Below are 27,445 nucleotides of genomic sequence, written 5' to 3'. Positions count from 1 at the left end.
GCTGTGTCATAGTGCTTTATTTGTCACCATGTGCTTTTGGGTCATCATATGCAATAATGACATAGTGGAATGATTTCCTTGTACAATTGAATACAAAATTTATGAAGTTATGTATGAAAGGTACCTTTATCCTCAAAGCTACACATGAAGAGCATTCAAGCAGTATTTGAGAATACAGTTACTTAACTTGCAGGGGTGTTACTTCTGTTGTCAGGGCTGCTGTTCATCTGTGTTCATGACTTCTATCAGTCATGTCTGCCCAAAATGTGCAAATTTATCCAGATTGATTTTCAGAGACAGTTAAAAGCACATACAGAGCATATCAGTATAGTATTTGTATATGCTTATCACACAAATGATGCATAATTAATATTAATCCCCATTATATAGCTATTGTAAATATGGGAATTTAGACTGTGAATGTGGTGACAGAGATTTTCCTAAAATTTTATTCTGACTCTCCAATTTATATTCAAAACAGAGTGTGTTGCATTTTTGGCCCTAATCAACCGTGGATGTGTACACTGAGGTGGTCTTAGCAATAAAGATGCAGATGTGCAAAAAGGTCAATAACCCAACTGGGTGTCAGGATATTTTTTCTTTCCATTTTGCTTCACAACTATTCCAGTTTTGGCACACATCTTCTCAGGATTGAAATCTTTTCACTACCAACCTCTGTGAAGAGTGCAAATCTGCCCACAGCATAAAAAGGATGAAGTTGTTACATCAGTTCCCAGTGCCAATGTAGCTGCTTTTTGCTGCTTTGGCCTGTAAAGTGGGAGTAATCTATGTGCTTTAATCCCTTTATCTCATCATCTCATCAGTGGAATTCCTCTTTAATCATTTCTGATAGAGTGAGATCCGTCCAGGCAGATACCAAGGATCTTTCAGATATCAATCCACTGTGTGCATAAGCCAGAAAAAAACCTGTCTGATCTGGAGAGAGTTCTTTCAGGTAGGAGGACAGACCACAGCAGAAGCTGCCTCTCATCCTTTGCAGAAAGCAGTGATTCCATCCATGTTGCCATTACAAGCAGAGACAGACACACACAGTATCAAGACGAGTTTTGGAAGCTACTGCAGTTTTGCATGCCCTCAAATACCTTTGTGATTATAAAATACAACAGTGAAGTTTTATTACATCCAACAAAACTTTGGTGACAGGCTATAGCACTTGCCAAGCTCCTAAAAACAAACTCAAACTTATCTAGAATGAAACTCCTCTAGGGTCAGGTGCTCTGGTGGCTGGTGAAACAGGCAAACCATCAAGCATAAACCAGAAATAAAGTATCAAACTACTTGACTTATGTGGAGCAATGACCTACTCTTCAAACATAATGTTTGTCAAGTTAAATTTTACGATTGCCTAATAAAATACTGCAAGACATTATTCGATAAATTGTCACGAGTTCTGGGATTTTGTGAGTGCTTTTGTTGAAATGTAAAGAAGTTGAATGTTCTCTTTCCTAGGGCTAGTGAGTAACTGAAGCATTGTTGTGAGCAGCTCTGTGCCCACCACTGGCTGTTGCAGGGCAGCTTTCTTCCTGAGAAACCAGACACCCCAAGCCATATGTTTGTTCATTGGTCATCATTTTCCTTCTACGCATTCCACCTTTCCAGTGCCAATTACCTCTTTTCAGCCCTCCCGCTGCACACACTGTGTTTTTCACTCCATACTCTCTGCTTTTCAAGCCTATCTGACCCCCGTGCTCTTGGCTAGAGCTGCAGGTCTGTCTGTGTCCCTGCACAATGTGTCACCAGTCTTGCACCCAGCAGAGCAAGCATAGGAGCTGCTGCCTCGCACAGGAGCAAATTACCGTTTTCAGCTAATCTGCAGTAACTTGCTCCTGTGAGAGATAGAGGCTCCTGGCTCCTCCCTGCACCTTTATTTCTCTGCTCCTTTATGGAAGCATAGGCTCCTTATGCTCTGCTCATTTTTGGAAGCCTCCTTCCATAATCTGCACAGCAGAGCTAGGTAGCCTAGAGGGAAATTCACAACTGCTTTGTGTATGAGCCACTCAGAAGTTAATGTGTTCAGCTCTAGTTTGGGTGGTCCTATTTGATAACCTGAATGGATTTTCAAGGCTTTTGAGTCTGAAAGGATGGGCATTTGGGGTACAGATCAAGCTGTAGTGGTGTCCTCAAGTTACACCTCCCAGAAAGATATGAAGGAACTCTTCAGCACCTGCTTTTCTGCCTTCACAAAATACTACTTAATGGCTGAAGCATTAGTGGTTTGGTGAGCAGTGCCTCAATTTTTGTATTATCTTGAAATCACAGAATGATTTGGGTTGAAAGGAGCCTTCAAGATCATAAAGTTCTAACTGCCTGTCATGGTTAGGGACACCACCCACTAGAACAGGTGGCTCAAAACCTTATCCACTCTAGTCTTGAACACTTCCAGGGATGGATTGCTTCTCTGAGCAACCTGTTCCAGTGTCTCACTACCCCACAGGAAGGAATTTCTTCCCAATACCTAATCTAAACCTACCTTGTTTCAGTTTAAACCCATTTCCTGATGTCGTCACAACAGGCCCTTCTAGAAAGTTCCTCTCCAGCACTGTTATTGTCCTCCCCCTTTAGATACTGAAAGGGTAATCCACCTTCATCTTAACATGTATTAGTAAGTTAGCAGGAACAGGCAGTGTGTGGAGAAGAGGAAATGATCAGGCTTCTTTGAAACGTGCTGCCTTCATAAAGTCCACAGCCAAGGGTCACTGCTTCCCATGGCCAAAGGCAGTAGGAAGGAGGCGATGGTGCTGGCAATGTCCCAGCCCCCAGACAAGGTCAGCTGTGCTCAGGGAGGATGAACTCTGTGGTAAATCAGTTCATGCTGCTCCCATTCTCTAATCCTTTGGTCTTCTCCAGCCCAGAGCTCTACCCTAGTGCTTTCCAACCCAGAGGGCTGCTTTTTCACTCCTTTGTGCCTTTCTTGTCCCTTGTGTTCTACATCCACTGCTGTCCCAACAGTGCCTTACTCCAAGTTTCTTTTTACCCAAGTTCTTAGTCCTGTCATGTGTTTATTTGCATTAACCACTCTCACTGTTGCCACCACACTTTTTGGATCACCTGGCCTGACCATGCCTACTCCTATGTTCAGCTTCCCCAACAAACAGCAGTACCTGGCTCCTGCAGCTTAGATTTTGAAAACATTGTGTGCTTTTATATCCCAGAAAAGACCAAATCTAGGGAAATTTAGTGATAACTATGTAGCAGCATTTTCTTGGTACGGGAAGGGCCTTTAAGACCTTGATATTATATTGTTGAAGCTCTGAAATGGTTTGTCCTGACACCTTTGAGGTATTTATGTAGTTTGCATTGAAATATAACTCTGCAGCCCTAACAGGCATGTTGGGCTAGAGGTCTGCTCACTTGGGTGCATAGGAGAGGAAAGCATGGAGTGTTGTGTAACATTACATGGACATGGACAGCACATCTTAAAGAATTACTGTAAGCTAGGCAACTTTGTATATTGCTACATATTCTTAAATAAAAATTAATATGTGTTGAAGTGCCAGTAATCATTTGTATTTCTAATGATTGTTTCTCATAATTTTAAGGTAGTTATTTGAAGTGACATTCACAGGTAATAATTGTGCTGTGAAGCTGTCGTCACTGTTTCATCGCCTGGTATCGATTTTAGCCGATTACAAGTGATGTCCAACTTCTGTCAGGGTTTGGTGTTGAGTACTGCTGATGGTGTTTTAAGAGCAGAACTGTGCAATTGTTAAACTAAGAAAGAAATAGAGTGACATTTAAAAGACAGCTTTGGCATATAAGTGCTATACCCTGCCAACCACTGGGAAGCCTTTAAAGGCAAAGGGTAATTAGTTGAGAGAATTAGGCAAGAATATCTGTATCAATTTAGACACATTAATGTTTATAATAGAAAGTTAATTTTAGGTACTTAAAAGTACACTCTGGTATTGTGGTAAAGAACTCCAAAACCAGCTATGCATAGTTTGAACTTTCTGACTGGTGGGAGGTACAGCTAAGTGTCATTTAGAGGTCAGTTGTGCTGAGTTTCTCCGGATGAGATGGAGTTTGGCACATACTGCTCTCTGTTGTGCACTTCCTCAATGGCACATGGCTTTTTGATACTGCCACTGGTGGCTGCTGTGGAGATGGTAGCACTCTTGCACTAGCTTGGCTTATTCAGAGCCTCAGTGGTGACTCCTGTCACAGCCTGCTTACTTCTCCAGGCTCTTCTGTGTGAGCTCAACCTCTGAAATAGAGATTATGCTCATAAGAAACACCCAGAGTAAAAGAGCTTAGACTTGTGATGAGATTTGGTATTTTTTTAATTGTTCAGACAATTTAGGGGCATAAAGCATGGATATTTCATATTGGGGTGCTCGTTTCAACCTTCTTGAGTTTTTAAATGGAAACTGTTTAACGTGTTGTTGATAGAATTTTGAACTACAGAACTCAATAGGAATGTGTAAACTAGAGAAATACAGAATGCAACCTCTTATTTAAGGGAGAGCTACAAATAACTTCTAAACATTTTCCTAACATTGCATTAACATTGCTTTTTGAAGTGCCATGTGAGTACAAATAAAAAGTTGTAAGTGAATTACTTTTTAGCAGGGGCAGTGAATGATGAATGAATAGTAATCAGCTTGTACTGTGTCAATATCAATCTTATTAAGGAAGCCATGTCTTGCAGTTCATTTGGAGCATACATCAGTGATAGCATCTTAAAACTGTGTAGACAGCTGGGCAGTCTCCTGGAAAGACCAGTCTTAAGGTTCTCTGGATGTTTGTTACTTCTAATTAAAGCAATCCTAAAGACTTCGATTTTTAATAGTCCTGCATTTTTGTCTGGTAAAGAAAATGTGAAGAATAACCACATGGGAATTATCACACTGAATGTCCTCTATTTTTTAAGGTCCCTTACCAGAAAAACAGCTAGTGGACTATCTTTTCTGTCTTACGATAATTATGTGCAGTTGTTGCTTTAAGGTGCCTCTCTCTGAAATATGGTGTCCTACCCTGAATTCTTTTTGTAGCCTCTTAAAATCTTCTTTGCTCATTACTTCCCATATGTTTCTTTCCATTTAGAAAACCATTAAATATTTTCTGATTTTGCTTTATAGCTCTAGGAGAAAGTTAGCTCAATATGCTGGATTTTGCAGTTCCAGACACCTGAGTTCTGAATAAATTTGACTTACTGTGACTGAAAATGAGTTCAATATGCTTATCCTGACTTACATATTAACCATTGCTAAACCATTGCCTAACAATACAAGTCTTCCTGGTGGAGACTGGCACACTGATAGGGAAAGGGAGGAATCCTCTTGCCTGTCTGTACTGTGGGTGATGTGGTCTGATCCTTACTGGTCTCTTCTTTTTGGGGTATTTCTGTCAGTGCCCTGGAAACTTTTATGTACCATATCTAATTGCAGAAGGGTTTTTGAAGAGTGATAGTTCAACACCTCTTCTTACTTAACTGTTTTATGTGTGTGAATCTTTTGACTTTGTAATTTTGCTGAGTTCCACTAATTCCCACTGTTGGTGAACCAGTTTAAAGTCATATATATATCATATTGTTGTCAGAACTGGGAAGAATCAAGGTCATACTAAGGTATGTACATTCTGTGGGCTCAGAATTATTTATTGCTATCTAAGTTGCTGTTTTCTTTTTTTTTGTGAAAACAGGCCTGGCAATGCTGAGAAATGAGTTGAAAATGACAGGTGGCTTAGTTATTAAAAAAAATCTCAGTATTAATTATGCGTATATATATGTGTGTATATATATATATATTTATGTATGCCTAATAATGTAAGAAAGAGACACCTCAGTGTCATTGCTTAAGCTGACTGATGCCTACATTTATACTTATTTCTCACTATTTAATTTAATTCATTTGTGAGGCCTTATTGCTGGAGGGAGTGGGATGTAAAATTGAAAGAAAATATAAAATGGCAACCACTTAATGAAAACTTGGGGCTACTGAGGAATATGATGGGTTTTCAATGTCCCTTTTAATCAAAACAGAAACTCTTTCTGGGGTTAGTAATCAAAAAAGTTCTCATTATTATGAAGAACCTGTATTTCAGTGCAATGCTTATGAGGCTTTAAAATGGAGGGAATGATTGCTGGGCCTTTGCTTAGCAAGAGGAACATTGTAATTATGCAGTCAGAACAGAACAGTGCCCTCCTGCCCTTTTTGCTGGCCAGTGATGTTCTTGTCAGCCTGTTTGTAACAGCAGTGCCCTAATGCTTCTCTGGAATTTGGAGTTTATGTACTGATAGCATTGACTTGCACAGATATCTGCAGAAATCACTTTTCCAGAAGTATGAACAGGCATTTGAGACAACTTATCCAACTGTCCCTCTGGATCTTGGTGGTGTATGCAACAACTTTATTAAGACTTGAAGAGAACAGCAAGCACAAGCTGTATCTGGGGCTCTTTTTATTTGGCAAACCATTAGGCAATGTTACAGAGATTCTCTGATATTTCTCTACTTGTAGGGACGTCATTTTTGTATTACTGTGCATACTTTTATGTGCCCTAATCTGTTTCAACTCTTGGGCTTGCTGCTCTGAATGTGTATTTATCATTCTTTTCTCTTGCTCTCCCTTTGTCTCTAATGGTCTTTAATAAAAAGAAAAAGAGCATACCTGCCATTCTCCCACTTTACTGAGTGGCATCCATCACAAAGAAGCCTATGAAGTGATTTTGTTGAAGATGTGTTTGCAACATAAACACGAATTACTGGTGTGCACCCATCTTTAATGCACATTTTTGTTTTTTATAGTAGCTCACACAGAATTGTGTAACCAGATTTGCAAGGGTAGCTCTTGCTGTTGTGATGAAGATTGGTGCCCTGCTAGGGTTTGGTAACAATTACTGCAGATGCAGAAAAAACTTACGGATGTAAAGTGATATCTTAAAAGATTCTTTTCATTTTTTAGGCTACTCACCCAGAATGTTGGTCTTCTTTATGTTGGAAACTTTGACAGACCTTTTGCTCAAATTAAGGTATGATTAATAATCTGGAGGGGGGAGGGGGTGATTTCAATTATTTCATTTCTGTATGATTTAGAGAACTTCAGGACTTCAAGTTATCAATATAGCTTCAGGAAAAACAATGGGAAATAGTGCTGCTTTGGTTATGTTTACCATATTCTGGATTTGCTTTTGGTTTAATCTGTGCTCTTAAATTGTCAAAGAAGTTTAGTGTTTCCAATCATATTTTGATTAATTTTGACTCTGGTTTAATTACCAGAAGGTTTTCTTGTCAGAGACATTTCAAAGCAAAGCTACTTTTGAAGCCCTGTAGTTCTTTAAGTGATCCTTGACAGGGAAGACACTGCAGTAAAAAGCACAGATTGTTTTCTCAGTATTATTAGATTTATTATGAAAGACTCATACAATTGCTGGAAAATAATTTGCTTTTTATGACTTATTGTTTCTTTTACTTCAGAGGAACTATAATAGCTTCATGTTTCTAATTGCCAGTTGCTAATTAGTTATTGCCATGTCACTTGCAAACCAAAATGTTCTACAAGTATATATGGACTGATTGTGATGAGTGTCATTGATATTTTCATTAGAACAAAGAGAGGGAGGCATTAGCATGTCAGCCATTACACTGTAATGTGGAAATATGTTATCTGTTTTAGAATGCTGAAGTGTTCCCATGTCTTAGATGATACCTGTAATTATTACATATTCTGCACTCTTGGCTGCATTGTTCCCTCCATCATGTGCATATGCTTGTGCTTCAGAATTTTAAAACCCTTGGTTTTTTTTACATCAAAATGAAACTTAATTTCAAAAACTCAGATGTGTTCCCTTGCCATCCATAATTATGTTACTAAACAGTATTCCCAACTGTATCTAGCAAATACATTTTATAACTTAAACCTTGGTACTATATTAAAATTATTTTAAAATAAGAAATGCATGCTTTTCATCTTCCTATTTCCCTTTCACTCATCTCCCCAGTTCCTATGAGTGTATTATTCAGTTTGGTTAATAACCAAACAATTAAAATGTTACTTGCATGAAACAGCTTGCTAGAAGTTTCTTCAAAAATAACCTTGTATACTTTTGTTGATACCTCTTCAGACCAGTGCTTCTTTAAAAGCTTTATAAAACTTAACTGTTCTCCCGTTCTAAAAGAGGCTCAGCTTCTGCCTGCTCCATCCACTTATAAGAATATTAAGTAGCAAAATGGGAGGTTTTTCCCATGGCTGGGAAGAGTTTAAGCCCTCTGGGTGGAAGTGAGAGAGAAGAGGTGAATACCCCATTAGTTTTCTGCTGCTTGCAGTCAGCAGTGGTACCCCTCCTAATACTTTGGGCCAAGGAGAGACCCTTCTGTTCACAGGAGAGCTGCAGAGATGCTGTACAGGATCCAGCTGCAGGACTGGGTGGCAGGCCACTTGCAAATGCTTAGGGAAAGAGGGCACTAGCAGGATAAAGACAAAGCATGCTGACAGCTTCCTGCAATTTGCATGCAGCGTCTTCTCTGCTGGAAGTGGTACCTGCATCCTGGTGCCTAATAGACTCACTTGGGCTTCCCTCAGTGTGCTTGAGGGATTTTCCACTAAATTTTCAACATACAAAGCCATACTATCATTATGAGTTAAGGTATTATTTTATATCTTTTAAATCTATTGCCAAATTATTCTTTTTGGTTCAACCTAGTCCTTATGTCAAGAGAAGTGATCAGGAATCTCTATTCCTGATCTTTATCTTCCTCTCCACATTACCCAATCTTACATCCTCCAGACCACAGGAATTTAATTTATTTAGTTGCTCCTGAATCCTACCTATATCTCTGATCAATTTTGTGTTTTACATGCCCTTCTGTATTTCTATTGTTTTTTTTACAATAGGGGATGGCATAGTGTTGAAGATATGGGCACAATAGTGTTTTCTTTTGTGTCTGCAGTTCTTTATACATGGAACCATGCTTGGTAAATACCTGATGTACAGTTAATTTGAGTAAGTTAATACTGGACTTTCTGGTAATATATCACTCATGTAATCTCATCCTAAATGTTGCATTTGCCACAGAATAGATTAAGTGGATAATCAAAATAAATTTCAGTTGCTGCCTTTGAAAAACAAAGCCTATTTTCCACTTAATTACTGGAGATCACAATGATAAGTTTGAATTAGCAAATTCCACAAGATGCATTCTATAAAATGTAACTTATTTTTGGAGCTATAGGGATGTATATGGGTGTATGTTTGCACACTGTTGCTTTGCTTTGCTTTGCTTTGCTTCTGGTGCTAAAAGCAATGCTGCAGTGGTGAGCTGATTGGTGGGGATTATTATTACCTTCAACTGGGAAATGGCATGTAGTTAACAAAGACAAAAAGCTTTTGAAATTGAAGCACCTCTCTGATTGCTTGAGATTCCAAATTGATTTTTGCTGCATGGCAACAGGAGGAACTGTTATAGAGTGATGGTGTCACACCTTTATAGAGATCTTGGACACCAAAAAAGGAAAAAGGGAGTAATAACTCACACTGAGAGTTTGTGGTGCAAAAAGAAGTTTATGTACTCTGGAGATGTATGATGGTCTTTCATAACTGTTGACACAGGTTTCTTGCATTCTGCCCCCAGCACTTCTTCAGGTGTTTAATATGCTGTTGCTAATGATCCCATCAGTTAAAAGACCAGGGAACTATGTATGGTCCTTGAATATATATAAGGCAGAATTTCTATAGCCTTTTAGTTCAAATATGCTTTTACACACTGTGTGATAGATTGGTCCCTCTTGTTATATAAATTACCCACTCATGTTCATTTGCAAACATCCCAAGTATTACGTATTCTATTAAGACACAGCATTTTTTGCCAAATATATGCATTAAGGAATGCCCCAAACCACTACAGTCCTCTGCCAGTGTAGATTTATTACTCAAAGTGGACCATTATTAGACAGCAGTATTTCCAGTGCATTTTAGTGTACTTTCAGTTGGACAAGTTGGAATGTTACCAGGTCTTTGAAATATTCATAGTAACATATAAACTCATATATACTAGTCATGTATAGTGCTCATATATTCATGTTTCAGTTTATATGCATTTACAAAACTGCAAAAAGAAAAACGCCTTATCAAAGTATCCCTTCCCAAAAGCAAAACACGTTTGACTTTCCAAAACTGTGCAGGAGATAATTACAACAATGTCTTTGATGATGAAGAACTCTAGATGGCGATTCTGAGAAAAGAGTTTGAAATAGTAATGTCTCTTCTAGGATGATTTTTCTATGTCTTTCTTTCTTATATCAATAATTCATTAATATATATTAATATTTATAGTGTTTCTGAGACATAGCTGAACTGATTAGATTAACTGAAATTAGCTGATCTTCCTCCTCAACTTGCTTTCAGCAGTATCAGTAGTTGTGCTTGATAGGTGTTGGATATCTGTACTCCATTATGCAAGAGAAATGTGAATCGTTCACTCCTGGAGCTTTTGAATCTTGCATCTGGTAGCAGATGGATAGAAGAAATGGGGAAAAAGTTTTCCTGGCTAGAGGGATCTGCCTGGAACTTAACTCTTCTAATAATCTGCTGGTTCATAGGTATTGCGAGATTTTTATGTCGCTATTTTGAATAGAGTTTATGATAGAACATTTAAATTTTTGCACAGTGTTTGTGATTGCTCTTGTTCTAGGGTAATATTTAGTGAGTTTCAGTAAATTCAGTGACTTGTATAAATGATGGCTGTTTCAGTTAGCTTATGAGACAATTAATTATTTCAAAATTCTGCTATGGTAATGGCTTCTAATTTTTTTTCCCAGGGGAATGTTCTTTAAGGTTATATTGAAGGAATCAATTTCATAGAGGCTAGTTACTTTTAAAAATTGAATTTTATTTCTAAATAAAATTATTCTAAACTATTGTTTAATTCTAATGTCCATTTAATGGTATTGTAGAATAGTTTTACCACAGATGTTGGCTTTCAGTATCTTCTCCCATTTAATCTATATTAGTCGTAGTAATAGTGGTGGTTACTGTCACTTCTGCTTTCTTTCAAAGATGTCTGGAGCAATGCAATGATTTGCAGCTTTCTTTGGATCTTAAGTGGTTTAGGACCAGTGGTTTTCTTATTTATTAAACACCTCTTGAAAATTTAATGAAATGAAAAAGGTTTCTGTAAGTGATAATCTTGATCAAGAAGGTAAAGTATTGTCATCAGCTGGAATTAACTGGCAAGCTTTCTTTTTATATTTCTTTTATATTTTTTCCCTAAATACTGTTAGTATTTTTTTGCTAACAGGGATGCTATTAAAGCAAAAACTTTATCATAGAAATTTTGTGTTTATTAGAAGTAACTAAATCTATTGTCTCAGTATACATAATAATTGCCCAATGGAAGGGGATGTTATTGGGGATTTTTGACATGTTGTTTTTAAACTTGAGAGTTGATCAATGTAGACTACAATGAAAACTTAGCTACACTATATGCAGTAATTATATCTATAAAGAAAATCATACTGCTTGATCAATTTATTAGGATTGTCAGTTTTTGCGGTTCAGTTCCTAGTAGCTTCTGGGGTTAGGGGAAATGGTTCAGTACACTGTGTTCTCCATTATTAATAAGTCATGAGGCTTCTGGCAGTCTTTACTATGAGCTAATGACTAGTTTCATTTTTTGGCTTTCTTAGCACATTAAATTACTATTTAAATAAAGATTAATTACTACTGTTTTATTTTTAGTATTTTAAGAATAGTTATTAAAAGTTTCATAGTAACTACTACTTTGTTCAAAATAGAATTGTTTGATTTGATAGAATATGAGGACAGTTACATTGAAAAGAATATTTTGAAAATAACAATGTGTTGTTAGTATTTTGTTTTTTATGATAGGATCCCAGTGGAAAGACTCTGAGTTTTAAGTTTGCTTCTGGGGAATTTGCTGCTGTAGTTACAGCAGTCTTGCTGTCAAGGACTAGCAAGGAATCAAGATCTCTGCTCTGACCTGCACGTCAATAGCCCTAATCTGTGATTTTATTAAACTTTAGAACAGTATTGCTGATTGCTGAGACAGCTAAGCCGACCACCTACTCTCCAGAATTGTAGTTTGGTTCTAAGCTATTATTTGTCCAACTGCCTCATTTTTCTTCAGCAAATACACTTTTAACTTAAAACATGATAAAGCATTATAAAGTTCTGCCAGAGAGAGGCCTTGCAGCAGGTAATCACCCCAAAATTTCTTTGATCATATCAAATCAGAACCTGTAGACTCCAGATACAAATCCATCTACCTTTACTTTAAGATCTGCAGGCAACAGCTCAGCACCTCAGATAATTTACTGTAATGCTCCCATGAGCTGAAACATGAGCTGAAACCTCATGAACATAGCTGCCTTACCTTTGTCCAAACGCCTGGGATGAACTGGTGTCTGAGAACCAGGTCAGACATAATTCATGACTCTTTCAGCAATGTCAAACCTCTGTAGCTGATTACTGAAATGATTGGCCACAATTTACCAAACATCCTTTCCTGAAGAAGAGGGAACAGGAATGAATTTATGGTCTCGCTGCTCTTAAGAGGTTATTTTTTAAGGTAGGATAAGCTGCTGATTTCTCAACTGAAGCTAGCATGTTTTTCTTCCCTGAGTGATAATGGTTTCTACTACCAATGAGTGATCCCAAAGCTTGGGATACCCTTGTTTAGGGTACAGGTCTTCAGACCACTCCAAATGTAGAGAGAGAATTAGTCCATCTTTCACCATGCAATAAATTGCTGTCCAGACACAGCTCCATAGTAGCAGTGTGGTCTGTAAAGTTTTTTAGCAAAAAATGTTTAAAAGTTTTCCCTTTGAGCCTGTTGACAGCCACTAAGAGTACGTTGCTGTCTTAATATTTCGATGCTTCGCTTACTGGGCTTTCATACATAATCATAGAGATTTTTGTGTTCACTACCAGAGCAAATAGTAGAGTGAAAGAATTTCTCATTTATCATGGTCAAGTCATACCCTGAATTTTGTTTCTGTAGTCTATCTCCCCTTCTTACTGTTTTGTGCTGTTACTGTGTTTTATGTGATGTAAAATGCCATAGAATATGACCTAGGGAAATCATGTCTTCAGCTTGAAGATGATACAACCCTAGAATCTCTGAAGTGAGGTGTTTCTGAGAAAACAGAAGTGCTGATTTATCTCTAAGTGTTTGGTTCTGGTTGTTCACATTGAAGACAAGTAATTTCAGACTGAAAGAGGCATCACTGGCTTGAGCAGGGGCCTGTCAAATTAAAGACAAATAGCTGTAACCTTCGTTAGCTTAGCAAGATAGTGTCAGAGAAGGATTGTTTCATCTTCTTATTACCAGAGTTAACATGGACAGTGAGGAGAAGAAAAACATGAGAAAATTATTTTTAGCTAGGAAAGTAATGATAGGACAGCAAATGTGTTATCCTGGACAGAAATAATTTAGTTCTGAAAGCTGAAGAATGCTTTCAGAGCTACAGATCTGGATCCAACCTCCACTAGGAACAAATACCTTGAAAATACCTTGACAGTTTTGAGAAGGAATGTGATAATTACATGATTTGGTGATTGTGAAAGAAGAAGATAAATCCAGGTAATCTGAGTCCCTACATTTCATTAAACACAGTCACTCTAAATTAAAACACACAGGATGAGGATAAAGCTGTATAATCTGCCTCTACTGAAGTTCAAACTGCATCTTTAGGACAAAGTAATCAACATTAATTATATATACTTATTAATGTTAACAGTCTTCCAAGAGAACTGGTGGGTGGCTCTTACGTTTTATAGAGTTTTGTGGGATGTTACAGCAGGATTTTCATATCCTCTTGCTACTTGCTTCTTCTAGAAGCTGTACTGGGCATCGTTGGAAATGCTAGTATTGGGCTGTGGAGAAACTGTGGAAGGAAATCCTTCTCTTTGTTTTTATTTTTCTGTCTTTTGTGGTAACCACCTATACTTGTGTGTCATGCAGAAGTCAACACATGGAAACAGTTTTAGCACCAGAACTTAAAAAAATAGGGCTGATGGAGAGATAATATTTCAAAATAAATTTCTCATTATAGTGGGAATTTAGGATTTTGTCCTAATGTTTATTGGTACTATGACAATGTACAGTCTTGTGGGAAGTCTGTGTGGGTCAGTGCATTTCCAACTCATGGGAAGTCATACAATGCTGAGATAATGCCTTCTGGAGTCTGAACCTGTCCTTTTCCACTCCTTCCTTTCTTCTGCACTATTTCCACATCATTCCACAGTACTGGGTCAAATTCAGCATCTATTTTTTTTAATCTTCAGGGTTCTCTGAGATACATGAAAAGTTACCTGGCATAGGGTTGTGGACTGTGTTTCCTTTGGCAGGAATGATGAAAGGTTTTACACTAAAGATAAAGTTAATAATTTTCAGCAGCAAGGTGGTTTTCAGGAGAACACCGTAGGACTTGGAGTGAATTTGGTGGAACCTGGGAGTACTTAGACATCTTGGAATCTTCTGTCCCAAGCTCAAGATGCCTTTCTTTGTGTCCTAAACAATAATCTGAACATATTCAATAACTGAATTCTGAATTCATGAGAGCAGTAACAGAATCCTTGGGAGGTTCTGCCCTACCCACACAGTTGATATCTTGTAAAGAAGGTGGGGGAGGTGCTAGGGAGAATTTGGTGAACAAACTGCAAGTTAGAAAATGTAAGGTGCTAGCAAAAAATCACCAACTGCTCATTCCTAAATTATATGTTTGTTAAAGGTAGAGAATTTAGCTCATTTTGAAAAAAAGGCACTTTTGAACTACTACTTTGAGAATTAAGTAGGAAAGAAAAAAGCATATGACTTAATTCTTTATCCCTTGATTTCTTCCTTTCCTTTCTCTACATCTTGACATTGTTTGTTGCAGCTTTTCTCAATCATATTTCCTTCACTTAAGGGCAAGAGGTCCTGACTGCCTGTGTATTACTACAGATCCTGGAATATTAGAGCTCTAAGTCCTGCCTAGGAGTGTTAGACACCAATAATAGAAGTAAATATTAATATATTATATATTTGCATTTATATTACAATAGGAGTCAGCATACAGTGGACATATTTATCCTCTGTAGACATATTAAGGAGCAAAAATAAAATGCTTTTAAAAAAAATCCAGCCTTAGAACTGGTGATGTAAACAGAAGGAGAGTAACTATAAAATCTGCATTAGCACTGCAAAAACTGAAGCAGTGATTCTGTATGCTGTCGCAATTGCTGCCCCTAAGAACAAAATGTTAATGAGCTATAATTTATAAATTTACTCTCTTCTGATGGATCAGGCTCCATTTTGCTTTTTGTCATGATTAAAGCTATGAATTCAGTTTAAAAAAATGTTCTCTGTAAAGCATGCAGTGTTCCATAGAAGTCCACAGAATTAGGAGTATTACCTCTGCAGTTTTCCCTTGTTGCTGCCAGAAACATAGAATAATTGTTTTTTGTTTAGGAATATGATTTTCGTTGAGGTTTTTTGTTGAATTTTTGGGTTTTTGGGGGTTGGGGTGGGCGGGCAGGTTTTGTTATTTCAGCTCCTAGTAGTGTTTTTGGAAAATAAATCCAAGTTTGTTCTTGGCAAGCATGGGGTGAATTAAGCCTTCTGGAAAGGTTAAATAATAGTTAATTGATTGTAGATCCTTATTTATTGGGCATTTTTTGTTGTTTTCTATTTACATCTATATTAACTCTGTAGAGAAAAAAAACCCTTCAGATGCTTTTCTTGAGTATTGTAAAAATGAACAGATTGCAGTTTTTTCAAGCCTTCCATTTCCTGGGCTTACAAATGCATCTTAGCAATACAAAATCAGTATGATCATACCTCATTTCTCAAAAAGCTTAGAAAAACAAGTGCTCACAAAGGAACCTCGACAAGTTCAGTAGCATCAAATTCCGAGTTGTGCACCAGGGGCGGAGTGAGCTGATGCCTTGGAGTGGTTGCACAACAGCTCTGCAGAGCAGCACCCGAAGGTCCCAGTGGCCACAAGCTGAGCTGAGCCAGCCACGTGCAGTGGCACTGGGAAAGGCCAAGCCCACCTTGGGCTGTCATAGCCAGGGCATTGCCAGCAGGTCGAGGAAGGTCCCTGTTCTCTGCTCAAGGGTTCTGAGAGACGCCTGGGCTAACTGTGCACAGCTCTGGGCTCCCTGGAGCATGAGAAGCCACCCCGCTGGAGTGACCTCTGTGGGCATCATGGTGAAGGGAAAAGCATATGGCCTGTGTGGAGACGTTAAAGAAATAGGGTTTGCTTAGGAGAGAGGGGTAAAGGGGGCACTCATTGCAATCCTTCTTCATCTGAAGTGAGATTGCAGAAAAAAGGAAAGACACTTCTCAGACGTGCCTGGGGAAGGACGAGCAGGAAAATTTCAGTTGGATGTAAGAAAAAATTTGCATGGAAGTTGGTGGGGCACAGCAGCAGGTTTCCTGAAGACACTGTAAAACCTCTGTCTGTGGAGGTTTTCAAAGTTATCTGGAAGAGACCCTGAGCAACCTGACTCATCTTTGAAGTTACCCAGCCTAGATAAGGAGGCTGGATTGCGTGTTGGCTGGGTGTCCCTTCTGACCTGAATTTCTCAGGTTCTGTGACATTTTAGAGTATAAACAGTCACTGCTGTGAAACTTAACTAGTTCATAAGGATATATTATTGGGAAACTTTAGAATTGGATGTTTCTCAACTTCTGCTGTTATGATTGAATAGCATACATTAATGAATTTCAGCATACAGTATTCCTGTCAGTTCTTCCTTCTTATCTTTTTCCTATGGCTGTGACCACAACTTGCATTATACAAGGCTTTCACTACTTCCACCCTCAGTATCTTGGGATCTTTCTTGTTATGTGTTTACCTTGAAAGTGTCTTTTTTTCTCATAACACAAAAAATACAAAAAGATGCACCCTTTTTCCATTAAGAGGTAGAATTGCATTATATTCCAGAGATCCTATGGTCATCTTTCAAAGAACATGCTGTGTTTTCTTCACTAAAATGTTTATTTAGAAGAAGAATGATGGGTGTTTTACTTTGAAGTTTTTCTGCAGCTGTTTTCCCATAATGACAGTATGGATTTTTCAATGGAGTATGTTGTATATGTTGAAAATAAAGCATCTCTGTCTTAATCTAAAAATTTGTGAGTCTAACTGGAGCTGAGAGAGGCTGGTGTTCTTAGGAATGTGTTTAAAACTCAAGAGGTTTATAGATTGTTCAGAGCCATATAACTAATTTAAAAAGAAATATAGCAAAGAAGAAAAGAAATTGAAAGTGGCAGCAGTAGCTAGATTAGGAGCAAAGCTCAGGAGTAAGAGGCTGGAAGAAGAGCTGCCTATGAGTAGCTGCTGGATGTAAATGAGCCAAGAGACTTTATAAATGTGTCAAATGGCTTTTGTAAGTGTTGTGTATTAGTAAGGGAAGAGGGTGTGTAACAGCATTACAATACAGGATACCTGAGGAAACAACACTTGCGTATATACTAGGAGGTCACAGTCAGGCTACCTAACATTCATGCCTTCCCTTCCCCTACAGTCTTGTCTGTGGCCCCTATTCCAGCAGCAACACCCTTGAAAAAGCCTCCAGAACTAATCCCTGAGACCATTAGTATTTTCTTCTTCAGTGGTTTTGGTTGGGGTACTTCTGTTGTATTACCCACAAGATTAAGCCAAAACCCAATTTTTTTGTCACATTAGAGATGTTTGATTTGGAGTTTCCCATTTCCTTTTGTTTGATAAGTAATGAGATTTGAAAGCAGTAGTAGCTAATGTATTTGCCATGAGACTTTAGTTTGGTTTTTTGTTTGTTTTGTCTCATCATTCCTTCTTTAATTCGTTTGCTTTCTTACCTTACTGGTAATTTTCCAAGTATTTACCAGTGACTGCCTACAGAGACCATTCTGAGAGGTACAGTCAAACAGAAAACTGGATTTTCAAAATGGTAAAGAGATTGCTCTTATGGTAGCTTTCCTGTGGCCAGTGGTATGGAAACATACTGTGATAAATGTGAGCATTAGGACATGCAGATTATGTCTCATTATAATAACACATTAATAGACAGTTTATTTTCCGCTTTGAAAAGATGGCAAAACAAAAGGCATAAGCTCTGTTTCTGAACCATAAAGTTATTGCTCACTACCAGATAAAAATTGCTGTAAAAGATCTTGGAAATTAAGGGTTTGTTTTAGCAATAGATGAGCACAGATATTGCAGATATTTCTCATCTGCTTTGGGTTGAGCCTTCATACTTGCCACAGTAGAATAACTGATCAGGTCATTGTAAAACTGCCAGATTTCTTGTGCTGTAGTGCAAGTTGTGCTTTGCTATTGTCCTTGTCCTCTTTGTCACATTGTTATTTCACAAGCTTCAGTGTTTGAGAGTGTTCTGGCTCCCATACATGGGTGATTTGGGGTTGGCAGCATCTTTTGCTTTCTTATGTTTTACAAAAATCATCTGGCAGAGGGAATGATTTGTCCATGATGATTTTAAGCTCTTGAACATGGTAATTTGTTGCTGCAGCTGTTCTTCTGTTATAACTGCATTGTCAAACCTGGTTTGGGTGTGCCTCTGCACATAGAGAGTTTAATTTGTTCTGAATAATTGAGGATACCTTGATGACAGCAGCTGTTTATGGGGCCATGTCCTATGCTTGAGTGAGTTGCAGTAGGGACTGTTTTTTCCTTTGATGTAGACATCCCCATGCTTAGTTTCTATAAATGTGATTGCATTTGCATTTTCTTTTGACTAGAATATAATACTCAGACAGCATGGCAGTGTGCTAAAGTTTCTAGGAGTTTTAGGCAATTTAGGAAACTTATTGTAGATAATTGTCTTCTCAGAAAAAGTAGTGCCCTAAATTTGTATGTCATTACTGTTTTCATCAGAAAATACTCATTTCATACCCTGTTTGTGATCATAATTGTTCTTTATAAATCTGTTCTGATTTTTGAAATAAGTTCTTCATCTTTTATTTTCTATTAGAGGCTTTAGTGGAGGCAAATGAAATAAAGGCAGTGGGATGGATAACAGTCAAAGAGAAAGAATAAATAAAAAAGTAGATTCTAAGTAAAATTATAAACATCAGACCGTATGAGAAATTAATTCTAATTGAAAGGGGCAACAAAAGATGTTTCAGGCATTTTTTACCATTTCTTAGTTGTTTATTGTTTTGAAGAATGAGAACATCAGCCAAGATCAGGCTTGAGGGGGGAAAAGAAAGCAAATTGTTACTGTATGGTTTATAGGCAGAGAGTATCTAAATTTATTAGGCTTTTTAGAGGTGAATTATTTTGAATCTGAACTGAACAATTGAGTTGAACTTGATAAATGAGCTTGAACTTGTAGTACCTTTGCGAAATGCAGATGATAATGTCTTTAAAATAAATTACTCATGAATAAATCAAGATGTTGAAGTTGCAAAGGGTGAGAGATGGTATAATAGGGAAATTCTTTGACTAGGAAATTGTTTCTGGGACCTTTCTTTATAGTATATGTAAAATGAATAGTGAATATCATGAATGAGAAATATTTTAAATGTCAGATACTGATAACACTGCAGAAAAAGCAGTTGATGGCAAAAATTATTGTATTGAGAGGTACTGTGCTGGTTTAGGGCTAGTAAAAGGCAAATGCAGATTAAATTTAGATAAATGAAGAAGAATAGAATTGCAAACAATAACAGAGAAGGTAGAAGAAATACCAAATGAGATAATTATGCAGGATATCAGCCTTGAAAGGAAGTGGGGTTGTAGATAATATCCTGTCTAATTAGAATACCTATAAAGAAGGTCATGTGATCTAATTTCAGCCACCATAGACCTTGCAGGCTCCTTATATAGGTGGTGGAAAACAGTGGAATCCAAGGGTGAGGCTGGGATCCTCTAAAAAAAGTGCCTGATGGTTGCCTCACTGAATCTTTCAATCACTTTCTAGAGGTGCCAGTCTCTCTCTGTGAATTACATATACAAACTAGCTGAATTTTAAGTAACTAATATAATGGCATAAATACTTGTCTTGCCTTTATCTCTGGACTTTTCTAAGTATGAGATTAAAGGCTGGAATAAAACCACATTCTTATTGTACGGCTGTTTTAACTGGAAGTTAGCATTTCCAGTATAGTATTCTCCACAGACAAGTCCTGTAGCTCAATTGTCACTCCAGCTACTGGTAATTGATTTTCAGATATCCATTTTTTCACCACTTCTCTCCTATAATAGAAGTCTTCAAAACCAGAAAAGTCATGCAAGTTTAGGGTCTGTTAGGGCTCTGATGAAAAAGTTGGTGGCTCTTAGAGAAGGTTAGCAAATAAGGAGGAAGATGTAACTAAACTAGATAGGGAAAAAGATGAGATTTCATGCTAGTAAAAGTAGAAGGATGCTGATCTACTCAAGGAAATGATAAATAGCACCTGTACAATTCAAAAAATGTCCTTGATATCTACAAAGCACTAATCCTAGGGGAAAATGAAGCTGTACGTAAACAGTAAATCAGGTAAGATTATTTTCTTTTGAATTGTTAATTTGTTTCTCTATTTGTGTCATTTACACTAAGATACGTAAATTATTTCTTCATCAAATTTGGTTTCACAGTTCTTATTGCAAGGGTCACATATACCTTTCCTTGGCAGTTTTCCAGAATGATTATAGTATTGGTAAAGTTCCACATTTGAGAGAGAAATATATCTTAAAACTCAATTGACTATTAGTGGTGCAATATCTTGTTATGTAATAGTCAACAAAACCATTATTCATTTACTTTTTTTTTGACAGTAGTAAAGCCACTGCAGTTTTATCTTTCTAGCATAAAGTGAGAATGAAAGTGAAGAACAACAGAACTCAGTGGTGCTATTATATTTCAGCAAACTGAAGTTTTCAAAATGCCACTTCTGATTCTCTCCAAACAAAAAAAGGTTGATTGTAGAGACAATAGCATATTATATCTTTGGGGGAAATAGTTCAGAAATATTTGAAAAGATCAGAAATGTGGCAGCATTGTTAGAACTGTTGTGCAGAGACTTTATTTGTATTGCTGAAAACTGTAGATGTTTTCATTTACTGGGAAGGGAACTGTAACTACGCAATATTGCTTTTTATGTTACTAACTTCAGTGAGTTACTGCTTAATTGGTATACAGAAAAATTTCTGCCAGCGAGTTTACAACCAAATGCTGTAATGAAATGTCACTTCTTTTAAAAAAGTGTTACTTTCCCTTGGTTTGCTGAAGTACTAAATCCATTTCAGTAAATGAATCTATTGATTTTAGCTTAATGTGTTGTAATAAAAAATATTTGAGCATGTTCTCAGTGGTAGATTCATGAGATGCCGTGCTGGATTCTGTACCGGCAATGATGTGGATTTTTCTCTATTTTTCATGCATGAAGTAGTGGAGTCAGCATTGTTTCGGAACAGAATTAATGACCTGGTGTCTGCTGGAAGCCAGTTGTCTCACTCAACTGTGCAGAAGTCATCCATGGACTCTGACTGGGTCAGCCAAGACCCTGATGGTGTTTTAAGTGGGAGGCAGTGAGGCTCTAGCCAAACAGCTCTTGAACCTCTTGCCCCTTGCAGAGGTGGTTAATGCTGACTGGTCCTCACTGCCTTGAGGAGCTACCCATTTCCTGCACGCTCCTGCTGCACCACACAAGAAATAAAATGTCCCATTAGTGTTGTACATTAAGCTACCCAGGTGTAATTTAACAGTAATACACACAAGTGCAACCCAGCTTCTGCTTCATTTGTTTAGTGGGTCATGGTTAGCCATGCTTGATTGGTGATTGTTGCAGGAGCAGATTAACTACAGGCTGTAGCATTTCTTTTAAACCGTGCTGGGGTGTAGGTATCAGGCTGGTCTGTAGTAGAAGCAATCTAAAGGAATATGCAAAACAGAATTCGAGACAATAATATTTTTGTTCTTTTAGAAAATAATGCTTTACATACAATTACATACAATTACTGCATTTTGCTACATCACTACCTTCTCTTTCCACCTGTTACACTTCGGATACCATTAATGCATAGAAAGGGGTTCCAGAATAATTTAACTTCAATAGAAGGAAAGCAAAGGACATATCTGATTAATTTAGAAGGATGTTTATAGATCAGTGAGTCAGATTTTGGATTTACAATACTAAAGTTAATGCTAATGCAAACACTAAAGCAAGCAGACCTTGAATTACTTAATTACTACCTTGTTAATATTTAATTCAGAACTTTAAGAAAAAGTCTGTACTAACTAATTAGTAATTAGTAATTAGTACTAGTAGTTATAGCAGGAAACTACAAACCAAGGCTTTTTCATTAATTTCTCCATTGTGTGCACTCTTGCCTGACAAATCAACTCCCTTTTACCTTGGACTTCTCAACTGCAGAATTACGAACATACAGCTGTTTTATCTAAAGCATGCTAATGAAATGAGTTTAACATTACAAGTTACTTATACACATTACAAGTGTATAAGAATACACTTTGAGATTATTGGATGAGAGATTTACAGAGTTGCCATTGCCGTTACTTTGTTTTTCTTTCTCTTTTCTTATTTCTGTTCTTCTAGGGAAGAGCCTTCAAGGGTTGTTTTTTTTCCTGGAAAGTCTTAGTGTCACTGGCTGTTTCTAGAAAGTGCTTATGATGTTACTTGAAATACTATTACATCATGGGGAAAGCAAAACAAATGTTTTTGGCTGTATTTGTTAGGGAACTAAAGCTGTTTTTGTCCTGGGCCTTAAGTAGGGGAGGACAACAGCTCAAACACAAGTGTAGCACTTGGAGCAGAGCACTCAAATTAGGCTCAGAATTCTGGGGAATTTAAGAATTGGCCCATGCAGAGATCTTTACAGGAAACAGCTTTATGACAAAGGTTTTTTGGGGGACATCATATGGTTAGAAAACTCAAGATACTTTCCTTGGCTTTGCTTGCCTTAGCTTTTGCAGACTAAGTGGGTGGAGTCATTTTGTGAAATAAAAATGAAGACTAAATGTTGTTGCTCAGTTACTTTGTTATTGGTTCCACATATAATAACAAAATGTATGGACAAAGCCATGAAAAATGTGCTCATGTACAGTGGACTTTCCCAGATTTCCTATCTTTCAGGGCTTTGGCAGGACCAGCTATTAAACCATTAATTATTTCCTGTTATCAGCATTCACCATTCAAAGTTGCAATCCCTTTTAGCTGACAGTAAAACAAAAACTCTGATACAGACTTTATTCATTTGTCTGGAAACACTGCTGCCCAAACAGACCAAGAACTGTATAGGTTTCTCCAACCAGATCTTGCAAAATCCATTATATCTTCTGTAGCCAGTTGTGACTCTTGAAAGTCCGTGAATATTGTCCATTTCTCTGCCTCATGATTACTGCAGTCTGTGTGGCCCCACCCCACATCCATTACCGTGGTGTCCTGGGAAATCTGGCTTCCTAACTCTGCAGACTCATTAATAACGAAGCATGGAAAGGAAAGAGGAGCTTGCAATGAAAGGTAAAGCAGTGAGAATCCCTCTATAGCCTCATTTATCGACAAATTTGTGCCATTGATAGATTAGCCCTTGCTTACCTTTCTTTCAGCAGACTGACCTCATCAGCTGGCAGGCACCCTAAAACCATTTGCAGTTACTGAGCCACAATTAACTTCTCTGTCGAGCCCCTTACATTCTGTAGCCCCACACTGATCAAGAAGATCTGTGTGCTTAGATACTAGATTGTAGGTCAGATTATACATCATGTCATTAATTGCTTTTGAAGAAGAAGGAAAAAGCTTTCTGTGTCTTAAGCCTCAAAGCCAGTTAAGCTTTGAAGTTTAAAGGAAACCATTCAAGAAAGGGGAGGGAGTTCATGCCATCTCAAAACTATAAAGGCAGATGAGAAGTGGGTTAGGGCAGTTGACTTTCACTACAGCACTTCCTTTGATCAAAGCTAATTTTTAAAAGTCTGCGTTAAGTCAGCAGCTATTAATCTTTTTGTTGTGATGTATTATCTGTAATGGGAAAAAAAGATTATTTTCCTTCTAATTGAAATCTTAGAAGGATGAAAAATCCCTAACATGACTTTTGCAGCTTTTTTCCCAACACGTCTTTGCTTTATTATTTTGATCTCATAGCAGTGCTGAGATTATTTCTGTTGTTGTTATCGTTGTTTGGCTCCTCTTGGCTTTATGTTGTATATTATTGCAGTGTTCCATCAAGGCATTTATCAGCTTCCTCATTCAAGTGGTTCTAACAGCCACCTAAAACTCATCCTATTAAAACTCATTATTTACAAAAATAAAGGTGAAATCAGCAGAGTTGTGACGTCCAACCCCAACAATTAGGTGTAAGAATGCTTCCTCAAAATGGCATGGTTTTAAAAATCATTGTAGTTTGACTTTTCTTGTCATGTATTACAAAATAAAAGTTTGTGCTTTATTATTGTCATGGTTTAAGTCCATCCAGCAGCCTAGCCCCATTCAGCCACTCACTTACTCACCCACTCAGTCACTCACTCCCCCAGCATCAGAACCTGGGAAAGAATAGGAAGGGTGAAGGTAGAAGACTGCTGAGTTGAGATAGAGACAGTTCTATAGGGAGAGCAGAAGCCATGCGCACAGACAAAGCAAGGAATGAATTCCCTGCTTCCTGTGGGCAGACGGGTGTTCAGCCATCCCCAGAAGAGCGGGGCTCCATCACACCTAGCAGTGTGGGAAGACAAATGTCATCACCCCAAATTTTCCCCCCTTCTTCCTTCTTGCCCTGCCTTATGTACTGAGTATGATGTTCCATGGTCTGGAATGTCCTTGGTCAGTTGGGACCACCCAGCTGTGTCTCCTCCCAACCTCCCCCCCACAAGCTCCCCCCAGCACCCTCCCCACCAGCCTGGCAGTACAAAAATCAGAAAAGGCCTTGGCTCTGTGTCTCCACATCATCATCACTGTGTTCAGCACAAATCCCAAACACAGTCCCACACCAGCCAGTGTGAAGGAAGTTAATGCTACTCCAGCCAAAACCAGCACAAGTATATAATACAAATACAAAACCTGAAAATTTCATTAAATATGTTATTCTGCTGTAAGAGACTTCTCGGATTTCAAGACCTGACATTCTTCTGAAAAAAACTATTACATGTACTGTGTAAAAGCTACGATGAGCAAGACTGAGTTCTCTTCTCTCGCTCAAGGCTTTGGTTCTTAAAAGACTTGGCTAATGACAAACCATTCAGTCTAATGGAGTAGATGGGGATCAAAAGAATTTATATTTCCTACAAGTTCTGTAAATCTCTCTATGTTCTAGTGTCAGATTTGTGAGTAACTAGGAATTTCCTCTGAAATTTATGAAGAAAAGAAGTCACTATTTTCTGTGAATATGTTCTAGGCAAAAACCAAAACATATTAAATATGGGAGATTAAAAGCAACTTTTCTATTTCTGGTCTTAGTTTATCTGCACGTTCTCTCTGTACAATCCCAACATTTTCAAGTATTAATAGGGTTTCTAGATGTTGAAAACATTTATAAATTTATAATCTTGCTCCCTACCCCCATTTTTCTAATAATGCTTGCATAGCATGTTTAATAATTTACATACCACTTAGATACCAGTATTTGATAAAGTCAGTGTGCCAAATTTACCCTCTAATGATATATTCCTTTGTTTGCCTACCATAGTGCAAAATACAAAGTAAAATTTTGATTATATCTTTCTTAATGTTGTTTTTCACTAACGTTCTGAGGCACAGAAATTTGAACCATGGGGGAAGCAGATCTGCTAAGAAACCAGTTTGGGCTTTGTTAGGCAGTGAAGAAGACATATGAATATATTACATATGATTATCATAAAATTAGGGCCTGGAAATGGAACAGTCATGCTGCTGCATTTTAGACAGTACATTTATAATAAGCTGTAATAAGGTAAACACATTGAATGGATATAAGAAGAGGCATTACTTGTGATCACAAATGTGTGTTCATATCATGCTTTTGAAGCTCAATTTAACACAGCAAACAAATTTCCTTATAGTCTTGACACAGTTGTTCTCAGTGGTGAATTTTGATTTATGGGGAAAAAACTTTAGGCAAGTGGTTGTTTGGGATCTAAATGGAAGAAAAGAGTATGATTCTTAATGGCTGTAATTTGAAAGCTGTGTGTTGTTATGAGTAAAAGTGGGTTTAAAAGACTCACTTGCAATTACTTGATACTTTGGATTTTAGTTTAAATTTCTATTGGTGTATTCTGATATGATTTAGCATCTTTCTGAATGAGTATAAACCCAAGGTTTCTAGAGAACATTTCAGAAGCCAGATAAGAAATAACAAGAATTAGGTTTAGAGCCCAATCCTGATGACACCAGTGTGGGCTAATTGATCTTCTGAAGCTGCTCAAAGGCATATAATTTACAAGGATAAGAGCTTGTAGAGCTGGATCCCACATGAGTAGCCATCAGATAGTGTCTAAACTTGTAAAAGTAGTTTTTCCCTCCATAGAAAGGCTGCTGGGAAGCTCCTGACAGCCCAGCCCTGTGAAGTGTCCCTCTAAGCCATCCCTGGCTGTGTGACAGCAAGTGACAGAATCCCTTGTATGGTGTAAGTACAGGTAAAACAAGATTAATTTAGATTCCTACAATAGCAAGAGCTTGGGTACAGATGAACAGATGAAAAAATATGAGAAAGTACCCTGTAAAATCTATGTGTGAAAAGCACAAACATTTGTCTGGAAATCCATCCTGTTGGAGGTGAATTCCAGCATGTGAAAGGCAGCAAATGTCAGAAAACTCCTCATCCTATTCTGACATTATCATCTAAGTTCTCTTTCATTTATTTTGAGGTGTAGGAATGGTGTTGCCAAAGCAATTATAAAATACTGATAGCATTGCTTTGTCTCTGGAAGACTTGTTTGGGTATCTACTGATAAATTATTAACAAGATTTCAGCTGCCCTGTGTCACAAGATTTCTTGGTAGCATGAGTGTAAGTACCTGAGGAGTAATTAAGATTGGGTTTAGAGAACCTAATGGGGGGTAAATGCTTTCCCTGTGGTGTGGCCACAAACTATCTCTTTCTTCCCCATTTGCAAACTGAGAATAATAAGCCTTAAGAATTAATAATTTATGAATGAGCTAAGTGGTGTTTTCAAACTATGTTCTTGACTAGTAATGTATAACTCTCGTCTCCTGGACCTTTGTGTCTCATTATGCAGCACTCCCTGTTTGGGGCAGGCTCCCTTTTGCAAAAGCAGTCTGAGTGAACAAAGCACAAATGAGGGTTAAGACTTTTAAGACTGGCTTTCACAAGCTAGATCATGGCAAGCAGAGGTACAGTCCTCAAAATATATCAGGCTGTGAGTGAAATATTTTCTCACAGAATCATTTCTATATTATTATTTCAGCTTTTTTTTTTGCCAGATTGTGCTGTATATCCTTGTTCTCTTCCCCCTTGTACAGTTGCTTAACTTTCTGATGGGGTGGCTTTTTCTTCAGAAACCTCCTGTGAATTCCTTGTCCTTCACTGAAAGGTTTTGATGGCTGCTTTTTT

General features: G+C 37.7%; 1 protein-coding gene across 1 annotated transcript in view; it reads left to right on the top strand.

Annotated features, from left to right (window-relative positions):
* The window catches only part of RNGTT (RNA guanylyltransferase and 5'-phosphatase), a 165,114-nt gene that overhangs the window by 124,273 nt on the left and 13,396 nt on the right, over positions 1 to 27,445 (top strand). Inside the window, exon 13 of the mRNA XM_014307075.2 lies at positions 6,924 to 6,990. Coding sequence (XP_014162550.1) covers positions 6,924 to 6,990 — 67 coding nt within the window. The remainder of the gene's footprint in view (positions 1 to 6,923; positions 6,991 to 27,445) is intronic.

The sequence above is a fragment of the Geospiza fortis genome, unplaced genomic scaffold, assembly GCF_000277835.1.
Source record: "Geospiza fortis unplaced genomic scaffold, GeoFor_1.0 scaffold190, whole genome shotgun sequence".
NCBI lineage: Eukaryota > Metazoa > Chordata > Aves > Passeriformes > Thraupidae > Geospiza > Geospiza fortis.
Note: the sequence above shows the minus strand (reverse complement) of the source record. Positions and strands in the feature narration are given on the sequence as shown.